This window comes from Adiantum capillus-veneris, chromosome 12, assembly GCF_014529385.1.
Source record: "Adiantum capillus-veneris isolate H3 chromosome 12, ASM1452938v2, whole genome shotgun sequence".
Classification (NCBI taxonomy): Eukaryota; Viridiplantae; Streptophyta; class Polypodiopsida; order Polypodiales; family Pteridaceae; genus Adiantum; species Adiantum capillus-veneris.
In genome coordinates, this window is record NC_140942.1 from 27,198,518 (window position 1) to 27,222,605 (window position 24,088).

General features: G+C 43.1%; 1 protein-coding gene across 1 annotated transcript in view; it reads right to left on the reverse strand.

The window, feature by feature from the left end:
- Positions 1-2,751: 2,751 nt before the first annotated feature.
- Positions 2,752-24,088, reverse strand: part of LOC147445487 (Thioredoxin superfamily protein) — a 34,584-nt gene continuing 13,247 nt past the window's right edge. The window contains exons 2-9 of the mRNA XM_086524996.1: positions 22,886-23,024; positions 22,768-22,813; positions 22,637-22,696; positions 17,154-17,190; positions 16,983-17,062; positions 16,038-16,129; positions 3,467-3,527; positions 2,752-3,318 (exon numbers count right to left, since the gene is read on the reverse strand). Of these exons, the coding sequence (XP_086381122.1) occupies positions 3,253-3,318; positions 3,467-3,527; positions 16,038-16,129; positions 16,983-17,062; positions 17,154-17,190; positions 22,637-22,696; positions 22,768-22,813; positions 22,886-23,024 (581 nt within the window). The 3' untranslated portion in view covers positions 2,752-3,252. The remainder of the gene's footprint in view (positions 3,319-3,466; positions 3,528-16,037; positions 16,130-16,982; positions 17,063-17,153; positions 17,191-22,636; positions 22,697-22,767; positions 22,814-22,885; positions 23,025-24,088) is intronic.

Here is a 24,088-nt window from a genome sequence, read left to right on the forward strand (position 1 = left end):
TCTTCTGTGTTTCCTCCATAAATAGGTGCTATTTTGACCTCTTGAAGAAAGGCCTTATTCAAGGGTTGGGCTCTTTCAATGCTTCAATGCTTTTCTAAGGCTTAGATAAGGCCTTAGATTAGCAATGAACTCTTAGGGTTGCACTCTTTCAAGGGTTCAAAGCTTTACTAAGGCTTAGATAAGGCCTTAGTAAAGCATTGAACTCTTGAGAGGAGTTGTGTACCATTGTATGAAGCTCATTGACTAGTGCCACAATGGCAAGTTAGTGATGGCAAAATATATAAATATATTTCTCGTGAGAGAGGCATTGATTGAGCTTTGTCCTAAGTTTATGTCAGCCATTGGCCAGTGTGATGGATAGTTGATATTTCTTTTCCTATTTCGATAAAGACAAGCATTCAAGTAGTGGGTAAAAACACACTCTTTCTCGTCCTGTTATGTAGGCCATTGTGACTTTTCACCTTGTTTGTTATACTTTTCTGTATGAAAGAGCTAGCCTTGGCTATTATTCTCCTGCGAGTGCTTTTGTTTCGGCGAGTATCTTGACAAGCTCTTCTCTAATCTTGGATTGTTTTGCGACGAGCTTTTGTAGAAGCCATTGAAGTTTTGAGCTAGGTTTAAGTGTAAAATTTGTCAAAAAAATTGGTGTTTGTCTTCTTCATTGCATGTTCTTCTAGTTTAAGTGTAAAGTTCGTCAAAAAAATTTACATTTGTCTTCTTCATTGCATGTTCTTCTAGTTTTCTTTTTGAGGTTGGAGGTTCTCGTCCCTTTTTGGCATGGGGTGTCTTTCACTCGAGATCTAAGGTTGAGAGGTGTCATGGTGGTGCGCAAGGAGTCTCGGAAGTCGGGTCAAGTTGGTGGACTAGGGGTAACTTAAGCATGAGCTGGAGGAGAACTAGGCTACCCTCCACATTGCCTAATCACAATCATAGAGCCTTCCTCAGTCACCTTGAGCCACTGAGAGACTTGTCACCTTGGTTGTAGGTTGCATTAAGCATGCTATTTTTCAGTTATACTTGCTTGGATAAAACATAGTGACATGTTGCATGAGTTGGAGAATCTAGTTGTCTAGTAAGCATGGTAGAGAAAGAAGTTGAAGGTAGAGGTCATTCCCTTTTGCACTTGGCTTGGGATTTATTCTCCAAATAGCCTAGATAATAACTTATTTACCTATTTTGAGCTTCTTTGACTTATCAATGTAAATTTAATTTAGGAAATTCTCCATTTGTTCCCTTTTGTTGATCAGTCATTCAGGCGTGTCGAAGTTGAAAAATCATAGAAAATATTGTCATAGAACAAAACTAAGGAAAGCTTAGCTGAAATCTATGCCAACTTATAACCAAAATTAAACCAAATATCTAATATTTTTGTGGTTGCTTGAACTCTTCCTCCTCCCACCTATTAGAAGTGTTCTTGAAGTTTTAAAGAAGGTGATGTTGTGCATGCACACGAGAATCAAAATTTTTCTTATGAAACGCCATGTAATTGGCACTACCATCCATACTTGAATAGTCTTAGAACAAATTTTTGTACAAGAGGAGGGACTTGAGCTTGGTGCCCAAAGTATTTTGCTATAACGAGGTTTAGCGGTTGTATTTTAAGATTAGGGGCCAAGAAAATTTGTGTGTGGTTCTAGGGTTAATTGTTTTATGATTCTAAAAGGTTTAATAAATATTTTAATGTATAGGTCACCAAACTTGATTTAGGATTGATTGTATGATGGTCTAGGGTGCCTAGATTTAGCATGAGGGGATTTTGTGATCTCTTAGGAGCTATATTATTGGGCGTGCTAACACCGCTATTCCACTTTCTCAAGTCAAAGTTATCTTTGGAGAACCAACATAAACTTTGAGAAAGCTTGCAGAGCTAAGTTATGTCAAGATATTGATTCAGGCTCTTTTTAACTCTATTTCCACACATGCAATAAATTTCCTCTTTTTTTTTTTTGCAAACATTTTGACAATGCAATCCTTTTGCCCAATGTGCTTCTTGTAGTAATTGGTAGGTTATGTTGTATAGCACATGTTAGTTTTTGTGCACTTTCTTCTCAAATGCAAACAACAATTTCATCTGCAGCCATTGGCTGTGATACGTTTCTTCATTCTTGATCTAGGCTTGTAGACTTGTTTACACCCATGGCCTCTTGTTTGGATGGAGGTTGTCAAATGTTCCCCAACTGTCCTTTTTATGCAAAGCAAGCACTGCCTTTCAAAACTTTATTTATCCTTTTCCTATTTTTGGGGACGGGGAAACTATTGCTAAACATCAGATTTCATCTGTTGTTAACCCATGGAAGGCATGTGTTACTCTATGCAAGTGGTTGCACTATGTATTTACAAACAAAATCAATGCTTCATCTACTGTAGTATAGTCTTTCTTTTTCACTGCTAGACCACCAATTTGCCTATCAAGTGCATCTTCTCTTCACACTACTTTGCCCATCAAGTGCATCGCCTCTTCACGCTACTTTGCCCATCAAGTACTATATCTTCTCTTCACACTACTTTGCCTATCAAGTGCATCTAGGACTTCTTACTTAGAAGATCTACTACATCTTTCCTTTTTGTGTACTTACATCTCAAAGTCATTCCACAATACATGAGAAGGATTACTTACTTTTAGATGCAATAGAATTAGGAAAAAGGCCCACAAGCCCATAAATTCTTTCAAGATGGTACATCCTCGCAAATTTTCAGACTTCTTTGCTTTGCTGCCTCTTAAACGCGGGATTCCAAAAGAAAGCTCCCATGTCCCCACACAAGACATTCTCACCTCAATAATAAGTCTGATTATACTACAAACTAAGGCCTTGCCTTTGACAAGCCAAACAGGAAGAAAAAGTTTTCCATCCTTAGCTTCCCATGTCACCTTGACCAACAAGCTTTATCCAACCGTCCACAATTGCCCCGAAAAATTCCATGTTTGATTAATGCCATGTGGCACTAGACATGGGATTTATCCAAACGTCCACAATTGCTCCCAAAAATTCCATGGTTTACTAAGGCCTTATGTTGGCCGAAAAACTGTGCATTGCATATTACATGGTTTTGTTAAGAACATAGTTACTTAAAAGATTTTACATATTTACACGTTGAAAAGATTTGATTCTCCTGGAGATGAAATCCTGCATCGTTGAGACTCGTCAACTGTGAAACTGCAAAATGTGTGTAATAATGTCCCATCAACATCAAAGGGAACCACTAGGCGACTTCCCTTCAAATGCGCCATGGAGTTGCTCGCATTCCTTCTTTCTACGCTTTGCCACAGGCTGCTTTCACTAAATCATCCATGTTGGGCTCATCTCCAGCTTCCGCATCCTTCAAATACACATTGCCAAAAAAAAATTATCTCCAAGAAGAAGAAACAAAGTCATAAACCTGATTTTTGGTAGAATAAAAGGTACAAAATGAGACTGGATACACAGTTCAAATTTAACCCACTTTTTTCTTCACAGCCCTAGCGTACCTTAAAAAGATAAACAATGTTTTCTCTTCCTGGCCCAGCAACAAGCACCCCTCCTTGCTGCCTGTTCACACACAGAAAGAACCAATAAAACAAAACATAGACCATCATAGTGCATTTACGAACTTAAAAACAATTTTAATTAGCAGTTGTTGGTGTAGGCCAGGGTTGACAATGGACATGCCCGAGTGTCCGATGCTAGTACAGTCCAATGTTTGTACGATACATGGACTAAACCAAAGCTAGTACGATATGTACAACAAAAGAAAGAGAGAGAGCAAGTGAAAGACTAGAAAAATCCAAAGACCCAATGTAACAGACTTGGACACTCCAAGTCAAGAATCAATCACAACAGCACCAAATAACCACTTCAAAACAATTCGCAGATCACAATAGATTTGCACTGGCCCGGCGGAGTTCCGTACCTAGAGATATTGGCCCCAAAGACTGACGCGCCTTTCGGTATTTCTTTATGTATTAATCAATGTCAAAGTACAAGAGAGCGGTTAGGGTTTCACTCTCAGACTCTACGTCCAGATGCTTTGCAGAGTGAGCCCTAAACCACTTATTTATAGTTTACAAGGGATGCCCAAAAGCAGAGCCCCAAAAGCTTCAAAAATAAAGCAGAATCTGTCTCTCTCAAACCCTCTTTAGGGTTTTCATTAAAAATAAAGCAAATCAATTTTCTCTCTCCCCTTGCCCATGCGTAGAGAAAAGCAAGCCAAATTGCGTTGCTTGGAGGCTGGATTTTTCCACCGTGAATTCGCCGCAATTCCCAAAAAAAACCGTACTGCTGCCACGTGGCATTTGCCGCCAAAAAATTAGGGTTTCAGCCAGCAGTTAGGGTTAGGGTTTCCAGAGATTAGGGTTTTTGCAGATTAGGGTCTCTGGCAGAAATTAGGGTTTACAGGTTTTAGGGTTTTTGGTAGAAATTAGGATTTTTGCTCTCGGTAGCCACGTCATCAGTTTGTGACATACCCCCCTCTTGAAAGCATTGTAATCGCCCTCGATTACGCCTGCAAAACAAACAAAGGCCATAAACCGTCTTAGCAGACACTGACTGTTAGTGCCTACGTACTAGGAACACACATCTAGCATCTACCAAATCGACAGTCACCATCACACGACATCACACGACATCACTTGACATCACAGGACATCACATGACATTGAACATTCATTCGGATCTTAAGACCATGATTTATCGGCAATGTAGCTAGCAATTGCATCTAGATCCAATCGGATCCTCATCGATGTCCGATTGACTAACCCCTATTGCAACCATGTCTATTCAAGATCAATCATACCAAAATGCTACAGTCATTTCGTCTATCACTTCCTGCACTTAAAAGAAGTCAAGAACAAATCAATATCATAATCAGGAATTCCATTTCATAAAGTCAATATCATAATCAGGAATTCCATTTCATAAAATCAGCTTTCAGTATCCCTGAAGCTCATAGAGACATCAGTGACTCAAGTATCTAAACCAAGACATCTGTTGACAAAGGAGCGGAGTGACTTCCCTCTTGTGAATCCCACTGCACCAGATCTCCGGCCAAGCTGAATTTTGGGTTCCATTTGGAGTAGACTATGCTAAACCAAAAGCATCGAGGTAAAGTTTCACAATCTGAGGAGTATCTGCTAGGTCCTCCTCCTCCATCCACTTCGCATCCATTGCAGAACTTAACCAAGAACCGCCTTCGGACTTTACCTTTATTCTTCGTATCCTTACATGCCAAAATCTGTTCAGGAACAAGGATCTCCTCATTTTCTTCCACTTCGGGTTGCTCATCAAGCTCCCCATCATCAGGCACATCACATTTAAAAGGCTTCAAGAGACTCACATGAAATGCATTGTGAATCTTCACATTATCTGGCAGTTTCAGTCGGAAGGAGACAACATTTATCTTTTCACTGATCTGGAAAGGTCCGTAGTATCGCATACTAAGCTTTGGAAAAGAGCCTCTCCTTTTCCTTTTTCTTTCTGAGGCGTGCCTTCTCAAAACGTAGCACCCAATTATCCTCCTTCAATTTCAAGTCGCGATGATGGCGATCCGCTGCCGTTTTCTGTCGTTCTTGAGACTTCTCCAAAGTCTCGCGAACCTTGGCAAAAGCCGTATCTAAGTCTCGTGTATATTCATCCGCTTCAAAAATCTTATTGTTAGGTGCAGCGGAATGATTGTTTGCGCTTTGCTCAAGATGAGTGCTCTGAACTCTGCTCAAGGTTCCTTCTGGTTCTTATGGAAGGGAGAGCCTTCCGTTCTTAATGGAAAGTGCTATGATCACAAACAAAGTGAATGGACAATGTGCGTGCAAGTGTATGAGACTGAGAGATAGAGAGAGAAGAGAGATACAACACCAGAGACGACGTAAAACCCTCCTCCGAAGGCCCCCCTCTCGTCGGCGAAAGTGGTCTACTTATTGATTGCACAAAGTGGTACAATGACGATGCAATGGACTAATGCAACCTGGGACTATGCCGATGACGACAACGGTGATGACGACGACGACTTTAGGGCTGAAATCTGTGGTCTTCTAACTGCTGAATTTCGGGACTGTTTCGGTGGCTGAAAATGACTGTTTGGCTGCGTTTTTATGGCTGAAAATGGGAGATCTTCTGCAACCAATGGGGTTGAATCTGCTACCTCCTATGCATGCTGAAAACGCTGAGTCTTCTGCTGCAAAACAGGCTGAAAACCAAAAACGCTGATTAGTTGGCTGAGCGTTAGTAAAAACGCTAGCTAATTGGGGAAGCTGGATATCATGGCTGAAAACACGAGGGGTGCTGAAGTTGTTAGGGGTACTGAAGTTGTTGGCGATGACTGCAAGGGAAAACGCCAAGGAATCGTGGGGTCTTGATGGTGATGGGAATTGGAAATGCTAGGCTTGGGGAGAGAGGTCGCCAAGGCCTTGCGGGTGCTGAGGGTACTGTGGGTTCTGCTGAGAAGTTGCCTGTTGAGCGGGAAGCTCCTGCTCCCTCTTCTGCCATTTAGTGCTAACTTGGATTTGCTTATATATTAACTTAGCAAAATTGCCCTACCTACTTTTGTTGGGAAGTCACTTAAAAATAATAAGTGAAAATACCAAAAATAGGGAAAATACGCTAAATGCACTGGAAAATTCCCCTAACTGATTCTGATGAATTCTGATGGGAATACTGATGATCATGCTGTGTGCAACCACAGGATATGCATCTACGCTAAGTGACTGGGCATGCACGGTCTACGAATAGACTCACAAAAAGTGCAAGATCACTTCTAAATCTACACTGACTTGACTGACTGAACCCTGATCATGCTGTAGCTTGTCCTCGGACACATAGGTTTGGATACGTCACGTGACATCCCCTCCTTTTCAAAGTGAGGTACTGGTACCGAACTGTATGGCGTCGAGGGAGATCGCCAACATCATCCGGAATCCTAGAAGGCACTCTTCGCCGGCCCACTTTGATGTGTGGGTCGTGCGGTACTTGAACTTCATAAAGGTCTGCAATGCTTGCTTCTTTGGCCCGCGCCGGAAGCGACACAAAGGCTTCTGTGGCTCCTTCCTTGCTTCAACTTCGTCTAGAGACCTGCTTCTTTCGTCTTCAAGAATCTCCATGGCTGAAACTTCCTGAAACCATTTCCAACACAAAACCATGAACATACATATTCCATGTAGAGTGAAGAGAAAAAATCTTGTCTTCCTCAGACTGTGCATGCAATGTAGATGAACATAGAGACGGAGTGACAACCCGTTCATTTAACACATGCAAACAATGAGATCGAATCTTTCTCTTTTGATCTAGAGCAATCAACTTTGGCAATTCACAACGGAAATGCCCAGGCTTGGTGCTCATACTTTCATGTGCTTGTTGGAAACTGTCATGCCAAGGAAGAGACATGGAATGTGACTTCCTTACATACATACCTTTCAGCTTTTCATGAAAAATCCACATACATTCGAGCTCATCCAGGAGAGAAACGTGCTCAACATACAATATGTCATGCCTAGGAAAAGTAAACACATAACGACGCCGACTAAAATACAGGAAACGATCACGAATGAAACATTCGAACAATGCGTGCGTATCAATCATGCGAACACATAATTTCTTGTGAGGTTTCTTTGGACCTAGGCTCGAGAGCCAACATCGGTTCTTCCTGAATGATCGAATCGTCCTGTGGGGGTTCTTTGGACCTCGACTCGAAAGCCAAGATCGGTTCTTCGTGATTGATCGAATCTACAACGAGGTTAGCTTCGCTAGGAAAAGCATCCACTAACACATCATCCTTGTGAACAATCACATCATCCTCATGCAACTCATCATGCTTGTGAGAAATCACATCTTGGTCATGCAAATCATCATGCTTGTGAGAAATCACATCTTGATCATGCAAATCATCATGCTCATCATTATCAAGAAAATCAATGTCATTCAAATCCTCATGCAAATCATAGTGCTTATCATTGTCGTTCAAATCATCATGCTTCACACAATCATGCAAATCTTGTGTGTCATGCTGTGGAGAAGCAGAGACTGAGAGTCTCCTTTTCCTGATCTTGTTGAATCTGTGCCTGCATTTGAGAAAAGAGTCGCAACATCTCTTGCATTCTTGCTTTGGTCTCGCGGTCATATTCTCCTTGTCTTGCTTTGGCTTCCAAGTGGGCTTGCTCGCTCGCACGCGCTATGGCTGCCATTCGTTCTTGGTACTAGCGCTCGATGGCTGCCATCTTTCTTTCGTGGTTACGCTCTATTTCTCCTATTCGTTCTGCATCTCTTGCTTTGTCTTCTAACTTCTTGTCCATCATCCTCTTGTCGAAAGCCTCCATAGGAGTTAGTGCAATCGGTGTCGTAGATGGGGAAGGGTTGGAAAAACCTCTTGGTGAGGAAAATTCTTCTTCGTCTCTCTCATGCTCATCACCTCCAAGCGAAGTATCTATTCCGCTTCGAGTGATGACCATTTTGAAGTCGTGGGTTCTTGTCAGTTCTTGTGGTCTTGGGTTCTTAAGTTCACAAGGAACTTCTGTTCTTGCGGGTCTTGAGTACTTGAGGTTTTCTTTCGCTTGCAAATAGCGTTTGAGAAGGATCTTCTCTTCACCCGAGTTCTACTCCTTTCCATGGGCGCACTCCTTGGCGGCCTTGCGCTCACACCAAGGTTGCTTTTTCCCACCTCACGTCGATTGGCCGGCCACTAAGTGCACAGTCCGCTCTCAATGAGTGAAAAGAGACACAAGGGGAGGCTGGACAAGCCCTTCTTTCTTGGGATTCCTGTCACTCTTCAAAAAACACGATTAGGAATAAACACGCCCAAGCGAACTTGGGTTCGTGCGACCTCAACAAGCAAAAAAAAATTCTTGTGGTTGAACACTGTCAAAGCTCTGATACCAATGTTAGGTGCAGCGGAATGATTGTTTGCGCTTTGCTCAAGATGAGTGCTCCGAACTGTGCTCAAGGTTCCTTTTAGTTCTTATGGAAGGGAGAGCCTTCCGTTCTTAATGGAAAGTGCTATGATCACAAACAAAGTGAATGGACATTGTGAGTGCAAGTGTATAAGACTGAGGGATAGAGAGAGAAGAGAGATACGACACCAGAGACGTTGTAAAACCCTCCTCCGAAGGCCCCACTCTCGTCGGCGAGAGTGGTCTACTTATTGATTGCACAAAGTGGTACAATGACAAAGCAATGGACTAATGCAACCTGGGACTACGGTGATGACGACGACGACTTTAGGGCTGAAATTTGTGGTCTTCTAACTGTTGGATTTCGGGACTGTTTCGGTGGCTGAAAATGACTGTTTTGTGGCTGAAAATGGGAAATCTTCTGCAACCAATGGGATTGAATCTGCTACCTCCTATGCATGCTGAAAACGCTGAGTCTTCTGCTCCAAAACAGGCTGAAAACCAAAAACGCTGATCTATTGGCTGAGCGTTAGTAAAAACGCTGGCTAATTGGGGAAGCTAGCAATCATGGCTGAAAACGCCAGGGGTGCTGAAGTTGTTGGCTATGACTGCAAGGGAAAACGCCAAGCAATCGTGGGGTTTGGATGGTGATGGGAACTGGAAACGCTAGGCTTGGGGAGGGAGGTCGCCAAGGCCTTGCGGGTGCTGAGGGTACTGTGGGTTCTGTTGAGAAGTTGCCTGTTGAGCGGGAAGCTCCTGCTGCCTCTTCTGCCATTTAGTGCTACCTTGGGTTTGCTTATATATTAACTTAGCAAAATTGCCCTACCTACTTTTGTTGGGAAGTCACTTAAAAATAATAAGTGAAAATACCAAAAATAGGGAAAATAGGCTAAATGCACTGGAAAATTCCCCTAACTGATTCTGATGGATTCTGATGGGAATACTGATGATCATGCTGTGTGCAACCAGAGGATATGCATCTACGCTAAGTGACTGGGCATGCATGGTCTACAAATAGACTCACAAAAAGTCACTTCTAAATCTACACTAACTGGACTGACTGAACCCTGATCGTGTTGTAGCTTGTCCACGAACACACAGGGTTGGATGTGTCACGTGACACTTATCTTTCGTGATTAGGAAGGGTGGAACCTTGGCAGCACTTTCAACAATCTCAAATGGCGCCTTCCCCGTCGAAGAGTGTATCGTGTTATTGTAGGCAAATTCCACCAAAGGTAGCTACTTAGCCCATTGAGTCTTCTAATCCGAGATACAAGACTTCAATAAATCTCAAAACCACTGAATTGGCAATCTCAGATTGCCCGTCAGTCTGCAGGTGGAACGATGACGAGAACTGCAAATGCGTGCCAATGTTCTCCCAAATTGCCTTCCAAAACAAACTCGTAAATTTGGGGTCTCTGTCGGAGACAATCGTCTCAAGCATGCCATGTAATCTGAAAATCGTCGTGACCCTTCTGTGTTCTCGGGAGATCAAAAGTGAAATCCATTGCAATACTTTCCGAAGGGCGGGTGGGTATGGGTAAAGGCTGTAACAATCCTTGTGCTTTATGCATGCCAAACTTGACCTTCTGGCATACTAAGCAACTGCGCACAAACTCTTCCACATCCTTCTTGAGTCTCGGCCAAAAGAAGTATCTCTCTACCCCTTTCATGGTGGTAGCAATGCCGCGGTGACCCGTAAAAGGTGGACAGTGGCATTCAATCATAACCTTTTCCCTCAAGGCTGTGTAACGCACAACATGGTTTTTCTCATCAAGTAGCCTTCCCGAATGGAGTATCCTGCTACTGTCTCCCCATCCCGTATCCGTGTGAAAATATCTGCAAAATCTGTATCTGTGGCATATTGATCGACCATATCCTCGAAGCTCCTATGATGTATCGCGAAAACAGCCAGAACCAACGATTTCCGAGACAAAGCATCTGCCACCACATTCTTCTGTCCCTGCACATGAACAATCTGGAAGTGAAACTGTGACAAGATGTTCGCCCACCGCATCTGCTTTTCCGAAAGCTGCTTCTGTGACAAGAAGTAGCGCAAACTCTGATGGTCTGTAAAGACAGTAAAATCCGCTCCGAGTAGGTAATGCCGCCACTAAGTAAGAGCATGGATAACCGCCAAAAGCTCTTTCTCATAGATCTGTGTTGTCATCTCCGGCCTTGAGAACAAACGGCTCTCGTAAGCAATGACATGGCCTTCTTGCATTAAGACCGCACCCAGACTACGACCACAAGCATCACAATATACTTCAAATGACTTCTGCAAGTCCGGCAAAGTCAAAACTAGTCCCATAGTCAATTTCTCTTTCAATGTCTGAAAGGCAGTCACCTCTGTGGATCCTCAGGAGAAAGGGACTCCTTTCTATGTCAAAATATGCAAAGGGGAAGCAACCTCAGCAAACTTTCGAATGAACCGTAAACTGTGACAAGATGTTCACCCACCGCATCTGCTTTTCCGAAAGTTGCTTCTGTGACAAGAGGTAGCGCAAACTGTGATGGTCTATAAAGACAGTAAAATCCGCTCCGAGTAGGTAATGCCGCCACTGAGTAAGAGCATGGATAACCGCCAAAAGCTCTTTCTCATAAATCTGTGTTGTCATCTCCGGCCTTGAGAACAATCGGCTCTCGTAAGCAATGACATGGCCTTCTTGCATTAAGACCGCACCCAGACTACGACCACAAGCATCACAATATATTTCAAATGACTTCTGCAAGTCCGGCAAAGTCAAAATTAGGCCCATAGTCAATTTCTCTTTCAATGTCTGAAAGGCAGTCACCTCTGTGGATCCCCGCGAGAAAGGGACTCCTTTCTGTGTCAAAATATGCAAAGGGGAAGCAACCTCTGCAAACTTTCGAATGAACCGCCTATAGTACGAACACAATCCCAAGAAGCTTCTAACTTCATGGACATTCTTCAAATCGGGCCAATCACGTATAGTCTCTATCTTGGCCGGATCCATTTGCACTCCTGCTGCTGCTGAGACAATGTGTCCCAAAAAGTGTATCTCTGGTAGAAAAAATTTACTTTTCTTTGCATTAATCACTAACTTGTGATCTCGTAATGCCTGAAAGACCTGAAGCAGATGATCTCTGTGTTCTGCCTCATTCTTGGAGAAAACAATGATGTCATCAAAGAAAGTGCCAACACATAGCCTGTACTCTCGAAAAATCCTGTTTATCATCCGGTTAAATGTTGCAAGAGCATTGGTTAAGCCAAAAGGCATCACCAAAACTCAAATAACCCAAAAGTCGTCCGAAAAGCTGTCTTGTAGACGTCTCCCGCCGCGATCCTGATCTGATGATATCCACTCTTCAGATCAATCCTACTAAAGCACGAGGAACCCTGTAATCTGTCAAGTATATCATCGATCCTAGGAATCGGAAATATGTTCTTGATGGTGATTTTGTTGACAGCTCTATAATCGATGCACATTCTCCGAGATCTGTCTTTCTTCAAAACCAACAACACTGGAGAGCAATACGGTGAAGTACTAGGTTGGACAAGACCCTTTTCCAAGAGGTCTTTCACTTGGTTCATAATCTCTTGATTCTGTGCTCGGCTCACACGGTAAGGTGGCAGGCTCAGTGGTGTGCTTCCAGGTATCAGATCAATGGTATAATCTTCAGGCCCTCTAAAAAGTAATCGGCATGAGTGTGGAGAAAAATCTTGGGTTCTTTTGTTCAGGTCAAAACATATTCGACCTTTATCGTTCAATTCTCTCCCAAAAGAATGAGTAAAGAAACTGAAATTCATCAAGTACAATCTCTGAGCCCTTCATTTATCAAAATCGCTTTCTCAGCCTGGTAGTCAACCACGGCGTAGTTCTTGTGGTACCAAGGGATTCCGAGTAGAACGTCACTCGCGTGCCCTGAACACCCCTGTCATTACAAACGAAGTTTGCCAATGCTCGGTGTAATGGCAACATCTTGTATCCGGGTGCCATTCGAACTAACTCCGCCTGTGGCGTCAGTTTGTCGGGCGTAATTCCAAATCGAGCCGCCAATTCCAAGTGAAAAGAAGTTGGCCTTGGCTCCTTCAAAAGAGCTTCCTGATCCTTCAATTTGCCCCAAAAAAAAGGCGGCAAAGTTTGTACTTTCATTCATTTGGTTCGATTCATGTCCCACGCCATGTGGTACCAGTTCTGCTTTTCATCTGCCTTTTCTGCCACGTCTCTCAGCTGCTTTAGAACTTTCTGGCCTTTCTTCATCTTGTTCATTCGGTGCCTTGTTAGGGCACTTCGCGGAGATATGTCATGTTCCCCGCATCCAAAGCACTTCCCCTCCCTGATGAAGCGAGAGCTCTCCTCGGGAGTAAGCTTGGGTCATGCATCCTTCTTTTCTGGGTTGCTCTTTCTCTTTCTACTTTCATTCGCTGATGTCTGTTCGGCTCGTTGTGTCATGACCTCATCGGTGGGGTAGGTCAGACTGCCAGAGTGAATGGTAAAGCCCCGTTTCGCATGACTGATCAACTCCTGAATAGAAGCTGACTTCTGTTCCAAGCAGTGATCTCGGATCTCTGTAGGTAGACCCAAGGTAAACCGCTCAATCTGTTCTCTGAACAAGATCTTCTTGAATGAAGAGGCGGGTAGAAAAGAGCTCCAGAATCTCTCGCAATAAGCATCCACTGTATCCCTCTTGGTCATCCGAAGATGGTTCCAAGCAGCTCATATATCACGTTCATACTCTTGCGTCAGCCAAGAAGAAATAAAAATCTTTTTAAAATATCAGCCATTTAACTGGCGCAGTCTTGTTTAAAAGAAGCGTGGACCACCAAATTCGAGCATTCCCCTTAAAGTAAGGGGCAGCTCTCCGAATCTTGGAGTGCTCTGAGTAGCGTCCTCCCGCGAAAGCGATGTCAAACTGCTGTATAAAAGACAAAGCCTTCGAAGCATCTGAGTATCCTGAAAAAGTGTCAAATTTGATCGACTGTCCACCTTCCTTAAACTCTCGGACTTTCTTGCTTTTATCTTCCAGAAAGTCATACTGGTTTGCTTTATAAAAATTCTTCTTGTTTGCATAAAAGTTTCCGTCATTGGAGTCTGAACTGTCTGTTGACGAGTCCTCAATAAAACTGTCAGTCACTGGGCGAGATTTAGGCTTCTTTGCCTTTTTGTTGCCCTTTTCAAAGCGTTGTTTCTTACTTTGCTTTTTGCCTTTTCCGTCTTCTTCGCTCGAATCTGAAGAGCTAGAAGAACTGTCAGAAGAAGAAGAAGAAGAAGAACTGGGTACTCCTTCAAAGTAAACACGCTTCTTCTGTTTCTTTGCTTTGTCAAATGTCGACTGACGACCCAAATAATCCGGGGAGTCGGTGCCTTTCTTTTGCTTTTTGCCATGCTTTTTGGCTTTCTTTTGCGCGTCAAAAAGCTGAGCAATTCCGTGCATCAACCACCTCTTCAATTTCCTTCTCTGAATATTGCTTGTGATCAGAAGGTTTCTTGAGAGCGTGTTTCGGGGGTGGTGTAGTGGTTTTCTGCCACTGCGCATGCACTTCCTGAAAAGAAGTCTCGCTCATATATTTTGCCAATTTCGGATCCTTCGCAAAACTGAGCATCATCTTTGTTGCATCGCCGATCAATTGACGACGCTTCATCTCTCGTTGCTCCGCCTGAGTAGGCGGAGGCGGACCATACTCTCTGCCGGAATCTTCGTTGTGATCCTTGCCTGCATCTCCAGATGCAGAGGGAGTCGACTGAGATCCTTGTGTGAAGCCATAGGTGCCGCGGAAAAAAAATTGGGGATCGGATTTCCCGTAGAAGAGAAATCGGCCATGCTTTGATACCACTGTAACAGACTTGGACACTCCAAGTCAAGAATCAATCACGACAGCACCAAATAACCACGTCAAAACAATTCACAAATCACAATAGATTTGCACTGGCCCGGCGGAGTTCCTTGCCTAGAGATATTGGCCCCAAAGATTGGCGCCCCTTTCGGTATTTCTTTATGTATTAATCAATGTCAAAGTACAAGAGAGCGGTTGGGGTTTCACTCTCAGACTTTGCGTCCAGATGCTCTACAATGTGAGCCCTAAACCACTTATCTAAAGTTTACAAGGGATGCCCAAAAGCTTCAAAAATAAAGCAGAATCTGTCTCTCTCTCAGACCCTCTTTAGGGTTTTCATTAAAAATAAAGCAAATCAATTTTCTCTCTCCTTGCCCATGCATAGAGAAAAGCAAGCCAAATTGATTCGCTTGGAGGCTGGATTTTTCCGTCGTGAATCCCGCAAATTCTGTACTGCTGCCACGTGGCATTTGCCGCCAAAAAAGTAGGGTTTCAGTCACTTTAGGGTTTCAGCCAGCAGTTAGGGTTAGGGTTTCCAGAAATTAGGGTTTCTGGCAGAAATCAGGGTTTGCAGGTTTTAGGGTTTTTGGCAAAAATTAGGGTTTTTGCTCTTGGTAGCCACGTCATCAGTTTGTGACACCCAAATGGCCTCTTTGGAGCACGAGGCTTGAACTTTGGCTCAACGCACTTGAGCCTTGGGACTCGGCCCCATAGGCAAAGTAACAATACCAATAGCTCGAGTTTGCCTAAAACAATAGTCGGCCAATCAACAGTCAAACTGGCCAGATGCCTAACGTACCAATTCGGATGTCCGTACGGGACAGGCTCAATTTTTTCCCAAAACAATAGTCAATCCCTCAACGGTCAAACTGGTCAGACGCCTAACGTACTAGTTCGGATGCCCGTACAGGACAGGCTCAAAATTGCCCAAAACAATAGTCGGTCAGTCAACGTTCAACTGACCAGACGCCTAATGTACTAGTTTGGATGTCCATACAGGATGAGACGGGTCAGACACACAGGCCCGTCCGTCAGACTTGGACAATCGTGGTGTAGGCTGATGAGATGTGGAAGGTTTTGTACAAGGATATCCTATATCAGGAATTTTGAATGAATCTTAGGTACTTGAAAAAACTTGATATCCAATTGCGCATTCAACTCATATGATAAGATATTTCCCTGTTATTCATGCAATATTTCTAATTACTTAAAGATTGAAGCTCATACCTCATGGCTAAAATTTTGGCATATGCCTTGTAATAATACGTCAAAAAATTTGCTGACAGAAATAACCTTTACCATCTACTTGATTCACTTCCACATCAATGCACTTTGCTTTCTGTGTCATTTGCCATTTTATTAAAATCAACTAAAGAACTTAACTCTTACCAGCCACCTTTTGAACGGGTATCCTTATCAAATGAAAGACCCCAATCCTGTCGATATCCTTCTAGATACGCAGATATAACTTTCAAACCTGACTGTGGAGGACAAAAACAAGTCAGTCTAAACTGAAAGGTAAAAACATGAAAGTCCCTAAGACTTTTTGAACGATTAGACATGTTGACTTATGTATAGCATGAAAACTTCAAATAGGATCAAGCAAAAATTTGAGAAAGTTTTAACGTTTTAACAATTCCTCAACAACTACATTCGTACCTTCAAAACCTTGAAGAACAAGGACATAAGCTAAAGTCAGCATTCAAATAAACAACAGCCTTTTCATGAAGCATTGCAAAAACAATTTGTGTCTAAAATCTTCAAAACCAACCATTTTAATCACGTAAAGCCTATCCATATTTTAACTTCAGAGATGCATGAAAAAGAAAAAAGAAAAAGATCCTTGGCACCCTTGATGTGGAATTTGAAATTTGACCCGCTTTAGCATTTACCTCAATTTGCCAGTTATTACTTGATGATTAATTACAACTATCATACACTATTTCTAAGTCACTGCAAAAAGAAGTGTTTGAAAATCCTAGGTCATTTTTTCATGAAAAACCCTACAATTTCTAGTCACTGCAAGATGAAATGTTGAAAGTCCTGGATCATTTTTCCATGACAAAACCATTTGAATAGCAAAATCTATTTATGCATAATACAAAATTGTACTTCTTTTATAAATATGTCAGACATTCAGCTTTTGTGATGATAGATATGGTATCTTAAAAGCAGAAACCTCTTCTTGTTTAAAGAACCTAATATAAATTTTCCATACATAAAATATGTTTGGCCTGTCAAATAGGCTCCTTATGATCAGAGTGACGACACATTCACATACTGCATTTATGGATCTTGAAACTTTTATTACTGGGAAGATTTAGTAGTACTTACTGACAATGAAAAGGTTGATCCAACACCGGACACAAACTCTAACGCCCTGTGAGTTGCAGCATTGGGATCTGCATAGATCTCTGGAAACAGCAGGATAAAACTTAAGGAACGTATATTTAGCTTTCTGCAACATTCTGTGATCACAACATTTTGTCGATTGGCAAGCTTTACCTCCTGGGAACTTTTTATCCACAGCAAATGTCTTTGCCTTCATAAACAAGAAAACAGCACTTCAACTCCTTGATTACTCTGGCGGCTTGAAAATATACTCAAATATGCACAAATCATGCTAACTTCAAGCTGTCATTTCATATCATTCCAAACCACAAGTTCACCTTGAAACATTCATGATTCTAGAAGCCCAAGGGTAACAAATCCAACCAGGAAACTATGGATCCTATTGTATGGTCCTCAAACACAATAAGTGCTACATGCCAGTAACACCGCCATGATCTACACCACGAGGAGGTAAGGAGCTCAGGTTGACCACTGAACGATAGAGGGCCAGAGAGTGCTCTTAGCACCACACATGATATGCATCATGTGATGGGGAAAACAACTCAATCTGTCACAAAACGGGAGCGTACACGAGCACTTAGAAATCTGAAAATTATAATACTTTGCAAATGGGAGAGAAGGGAGAAGATCGACACAGTATTGGGGACCAGAAGATGGGCTGCCCCCCCCCCCCCCCCCCGTTAAGAGTATTCTTTTATTCAGGGAGAATTCTTATACAAGCACGAGAACCCGAGGAAACCCCTCCCTTCTGTAATCTTAGACCCGAAGGTCGTGCTTTCCCGTAAAGGACTTGGGCACAGGGCCGTTCCTTCCCGTAAGGAACTTAGGCGCGAAACCGTACTTTCCCGTAAGGGACTTAGGCGTGAAGCCGTACTTCCCGTGAAGGGTCTTCCCGTGAGACGGGAGATTCCTGCAAAACAAACCACACAAAGCAACAATTCTCAAAGCGTATCAACACCTTATACCTGTCGCTTCTTGCTCGGAGAATCGACCTCCGTACTGAGTCGCCACGCGAATACTTGCAGTTTCCATCGCCAGACTCTGCTCCAAAGCCCTAGCGCTGGTTCTTTTCTGCTGCTTCCGGCTCTTCAGGAACTGAACGCTGGCTACCCTTTTATAGGGTCTGGCACCTGGCAGGAATAGGGGTCCAAAAAGCAGAGCTGGGCGCTCCTAGAGAGAGGAGAGAGAAAATTGTGTTTTCTAGAGAGAGAGAGAGAGAGAGAGAGAGAGAGAGAGAGAGAGAGATATCGCAATTCAGCCCCCTGCATAGCTATTAGCGCTGGCTTTTTTTTTATAAGAGCCTTGCTTGCTTTATTTTATTAATAAAGGGACCGGTCACTTTATAAAATAAAGTGTGAACCTGTTCAAACTTTAAAAACTCACTCAGTTAGTGAAAACAATGCTACACGGACACATTCCAGGCGTCCCTGGGTGCAGGACACGACACAGATGCAATGCAGACACAGACTCCTCGCGGGAAAACATCTGTCCTCCCGCGACTGTTCCTGCTTTTCGGAAAAAGCTTCATTGAACCCGTCTTTATTCTTGTGCTTGCGTTCTTACGCGAATTTTTCTTACTCAGTTCGGATTTCCTCCTTAGCCTACGGGATGCCCCCTTACGGATGCACCCGTCACCCATCATGTGACGCATCAGAGGCACTCGTAACCCGGCCCTTTCCACCGAACTTATGGAAACTCCTTCGCGATGTTTACCGTCACCCATCAAATGACACATCAGAGTTGTCCGTTCCTGATGGCAGTTCATGTAGCTACAATCTTTTTAACAGTTCTTAGTGCACATAATAAAATATCCTAAAAAAGAGATTTAATCATTAAAAAAATAAGAAAATAGTCCAATTAGTAACATCCCTCTGGCTTCTAAACAGTTGACCTCAACTGTAATGCTTGGACATATACCTCCAGTATCTCGGGATAAGCTGCTAATTCCTCCTGCGTCATCCACTGAGCATCTAGATTCGAATAGTTCTTAAACTTAACCAAATACTTCCGTGTTATCTTTCCGGATTTGAGAGACCGCTCCTGATGACTTACTATCTGCTCCGGTTGGAGTATTTCTTCTGTTTCCTCAACCTCAGGAGGTTCCTCAGCGCTAGGCTGGCTTGGAGGCGGTCCCACATACGGCCGGAGTAAACTGACATGGAAAGCATTATGGATCTTCCAATCAGGCGGTAGCTCTAATCGGAAAGCGACATCATTCACTCGCTCAGTGATCTTAAACGGCCCATAATAACGGGTAGAAAGTTTTACCACTTTCCCCTTATGAGACGCTTGTTTTTTAAGTCTTGCCTTCTCAAACTTGAGTAAGACTAACTGTCCGACTGTTAAGTCTAGATTCCTTCTGTGCTTGTCTGCAACTTTCTTATGCTTTTCCTGAGAGCGTAGAATAGCTCTTCTAACTTGCCCGTAGGCTGTGTCCAAATCTCGGACAAATTCATCGGCTGCAAAGATCTTATCCTTAGTTAAAAGGATCGGTGGACGCAAAGGCTTACCATAGAGAATCTCAAAAGGTGCTTTCCCCGTCGATGAGTGTATGGTATTGTTATACGCATACTCGACAAGAGGCAAATATTTCTCCCCGTCAGATTGCCGGTCTGACACATAAGCTTTTAACATATCCAATACTGTGGAATTGGCTACCTCACTTTGCCCGTCAGTATGGTAGGCAGATGAAAAATTCTGCGTTGTACTAAGATTATCCATCAAGGCACGCCAAAAATTTCCTGTCATGCGAGGATCTCGATCGCTCACAATAGACTTAGGCATTCCGTGATGCTTAAAGATCTGTGCTAGAAAGACCCTAGCCATATGATCTGTTTTGATCGTTTTCTTGACTGGTATAAACCTGTCCACAAATGGTCCAGATCGCGTCATTTCCAGTCTGAGTTCTAGGGAGGTCCATGATGAAGTCCATGGCAATACTTTCCCAAGGTTCATTAGGCACAGGCAAAGGTTGCAGCAACCCAGGCGTCTTATGCCGATCATACTTCACTTTTTGGCAAACCAAACATTCCCTGACATACTTATCAATGTCTGCTTTAAGACTAGGCCAAAAGAAATATCTTTCCATTGCTAAGGTTGTAGGGAGAATACCCCGATGACCCGCATAAGGCGAAGCGTGTGCTTCATCCATGATCTTCTTTCTTAATGGTTCCGCCACACATATGGCCTGATGGTGGTAGAGATAACCGTCCCGAATGGAATAGGGAAACTCATTCTCTCCACGATGTAGCTTTCCCCAGATGGTGGAGAAGTCTGGATCATTCGGATATAAATCCGGTAGTGCTTCTAATTCTTGGTGATACACCGAAGTGATAGCGTTCACCCTTGGCCGCCTAGACAGTGCGTCTGCGACTACATTCTTACTCCCAACCGTGTGAAGGATTTGGAAGTGAAACATAGACAAAAAGTTTGCCCACCTCAACTGCTTCTCAGATAGTTTCCTTTGCGTAAGAAAAAACCGCAAACTCTGGTGATCAGTCTTGATCACAAAATCCGCTCCTAGAAGATAGTGCTTCCAGTTGGATAAGGCGTAAATCACAGCCGTGAGTTCCTTTTCGTAGATTGATGCATGCAACTCTGCATCCTTAAGCCATCTGCTTTCATAAGCCACTGCATGGCCTTCTTGGTTTAACACTGCTCCGATGCAATCACCTGAAGCATCGCAGTGAACCTCAAATGGTTTCCTTAAGTCAGGCACTATCAAAATAGGTCCATGGCTTAGCAAGTACTTGAGCCGATCAAAAGCTCCTTGTTGTCTCGATCCCCATCTGAAAGGAATCTTCTTCTTTGTCAAATCATGAAGTGGTCCTGCTACATGAGCAAATCCTCGAACAAACCTTCGATAATATGAACATAATCCCAAAAAGCTACGTACATCATGTACCGTAGTGGGAATAGGCCAATCTTCTACCACTCGGATCTTGGCAGGATCCATACTCACTTTATTGTGGGAGACTATATGGCCGAGATAGTGTATCTCAGAGAGAAAGAACTCGCTCTTCTTTGCATTCACATGCAACTCATGCTTTCGCAATTCTTGAAACACTAAGTCCAAGTGCTTCCGATGTTCCTCTTCTGACTTAGAGAAGACCTCTTCTGACTTAGAGAAGATGAGTATGTCGTCAAAGAATACTCCCGGACAAGCTCGATACGGGCTGAAAATGCGGTCCATCATGCGATTGAACGTCGCAGGAGCATTGGTCAAGCCGAAAGGCATTACCAAGAATTCATATAGTCCAAAGGTTGTGAGGAAAGCAGTCTTATGGACATCCTCAGGGGCGATCCGTATCTGATGATACCCACTCTTTAAGTCTATGCGACCTCGGACACTTGCACCCTGCAACTTATCAAGTATATCATCAATCCGAGGGATCGGAAAGCGATTCTTGATTGTGATCTTGTTTAAAGACCGATAGTCTATGCACATTCGAAACGTGTCATCTTTCTTCTGCACCAGTAGAACTGGAGAGCAGTAGGGTGAAGCACTTGGCCGTACTAACCCTTTCTCTAGGAGCTCGTTGACTTGCTTCAAAATTTCCTCTTGTTGAGCAAGACTTCCCCGATAAGGGGGTTGATTGGGAGGCGAGCTACCCGGTATGAGATCTATGCGGTGATCTTCCGGGCGTACCAGAGGGAGTTCATCAGGAAGTGTTTCCGTGAAACAATCCTTGTACTTTTCAATAAATTGAAGACGCTTAATTTCCAAACTAGAGAGAGAGTCCCTACTAGTTTTATACTTTACAAAAATCAAGTAAGCAAAAACACACTTCTTCATTTCTTTCTTAATGGAGATATGGCTTACAATTGGGAACTGCCAATCTCCTGCATCAGCTTGAATCTTTATTTTCTTACCCCCATGATCAAAAGTGAGTATCTTTTCCACATAATCGGGAATAGGTGTCATGTGAAAGTGACATGGCATACCCAAGATGATATCACATCCCTCGATAGGTGCCATCAAAAATGATTCGCAGTCCTTGTACTCGCCAATCCGAAGATTGAGCTGTCCTTGCACGGGAGTTGCATTGGTTGTCAACCCCTCGAATGCCGATCCAGATGTAACCGGTGTGCCAAGCTGAGCCGGTGTGAGGAACAAACGTTCCGCAGTATCCAGGGAGATGAAGTTATCCGTGGATCCTGGATCATAAAGAATCAGTACTCGCTAGTTGTTCAAAGACCCCCAACCCTTGAGAAGTTGACGCTTCCCTTTCTCCATTTCTGTGTTTCCTTGAATATCTGGAATGGAGTTCGAGCTTGGTGGTGCGGGTTCCTTCCTTGCTTTCTCTTGCCTCGTAGAGGCTTGCTCTTGCCATTGCTGCTTTAGCGGGCAGTCCGGTTTTATATGTCCTTTCTCGCCACAGTAGAAGCATCTTCCTTCCTCTCTGAAAGTTTGAAGGTGAGTAGGAGAAAGGTACTTAAAGGGATTGCAACGAACACAAAGTTTCATACCACAGACTTTTGGAGTTCTACAAAACTGAAGTATTGCTCCATGATTACCATGCATGCTCATCTCGTAACATCATACACACAGTACAATCAATGACAGCTAAATCATGAAATGCAGAGATTCAAAAGAATGGCATAGAACAGAAGGTTGTGGCCATTATAAACTTTACCTGTTCCACCTTTCCAGGCCCTATAATGATCAAAGAGACATTGGCTGCATCAAATTCTTCCTACAAAATCAAAAAACATGATTGAAATCAGCCATGCATCAAAGTTAGCACCACGAAGCACCATAACAAACCTTGCATGAGGCAAGAAGGTCAGCTCTCTTCATACAAAGGACGCATCTGCAACATTAAAGACATCAGACATTCAAACCACACATTCGCATGATAATTTTCAAAGTTGATAAAACCTACCCAAAATGGCGAGTAAAGCCGACGACTACTCTTCTATCTTTCCATAAGTCAGTCACAGGAATACTCCTTCCTTCCAAATCCAAGACCTCCACTGATTTTAATGACTCCGCAACCTTTTCAGAGCCAACCATTTCTTTTCCTAAAAAAGGAGAGACCTTATAGTAAGATTTTGATAAATTTTTCTAACACCAGATAGCTTACAATGGTTAATTGTGCAAAAGAAACAAAAAGCAGTTGATAGACGAGTCCTATTTTTGCCTACCAACCCCAACCTCTAAATGTCCTCTGGCTTACACTAACAGGCATTATGGCAGAAACAACAAATGAATTGTCCTATTGTACGGTAAAGTGAAGAATCAATCAGAACGAGAGAGTGAACTAACAGCTAGGGGATGTCCCTGAGGAGGGCCCTTTTCAACCATTTGGCTGGCCTTTGCTTGATGCTCCTTGCCCGTGCCCTCAGGCTAAAGGCTTAAGCCCTTAACAATATCATACCATTGTGACATACTATTATACAGGTATACCATCTAATACCCGTATGCTACTGGTATAATACTGCTTATACAGTAGGTCGCAAACGCTCTAGCTTCCAGTCTTTTTTGGCTCTTTAACTCATTGTTATAGCCTTGGCCACCTCTATCTTCCATTCCTGCAAGCCCGGCCCTTGTCCCCATTCCCCAGATTTTGGGCCATTCCATATTCCTTGTCCCCATTCTCAAATTTTTGTACATCTCCAATTGCTGAGGCATTCTTGTTACATGTCTCTGTCCCCCACCTCATCTTAGAATGAGCCCCCTATGGAAGGATAGAAAAGGAGAGATGCCTTTGAAGAAAGGGTCAAGAAGTAAAATTCAAGAAGTGGAAACAATGTCTCCACATCGTCTGTAACTAAGTCAGACTTTGTAAATAATTAATTTATTTACGAGAAAAGAATTATCTAATTAGTTGTGTGCACACCAGAATAGACCTAGCAGTTCTAAGGCCTCAGGTGAGCCTAAATGCGGGCTAGAACACCTCAGAGGGACCTTAGCAGAAATTACCCTAAAGCCCTAGTGATTTGGAAATCGGGTCTTCAAAAAGGGGTAAGCAGTAGCCTCAGATTTTAGGCTCAGGAAAAATACGCGCGTCAGTACAAGCACATGAATGAGATGGGGTCCTTAGAACAGTGACCCTAAGGCTAATAAAGCTAATAAAGCATTAGGG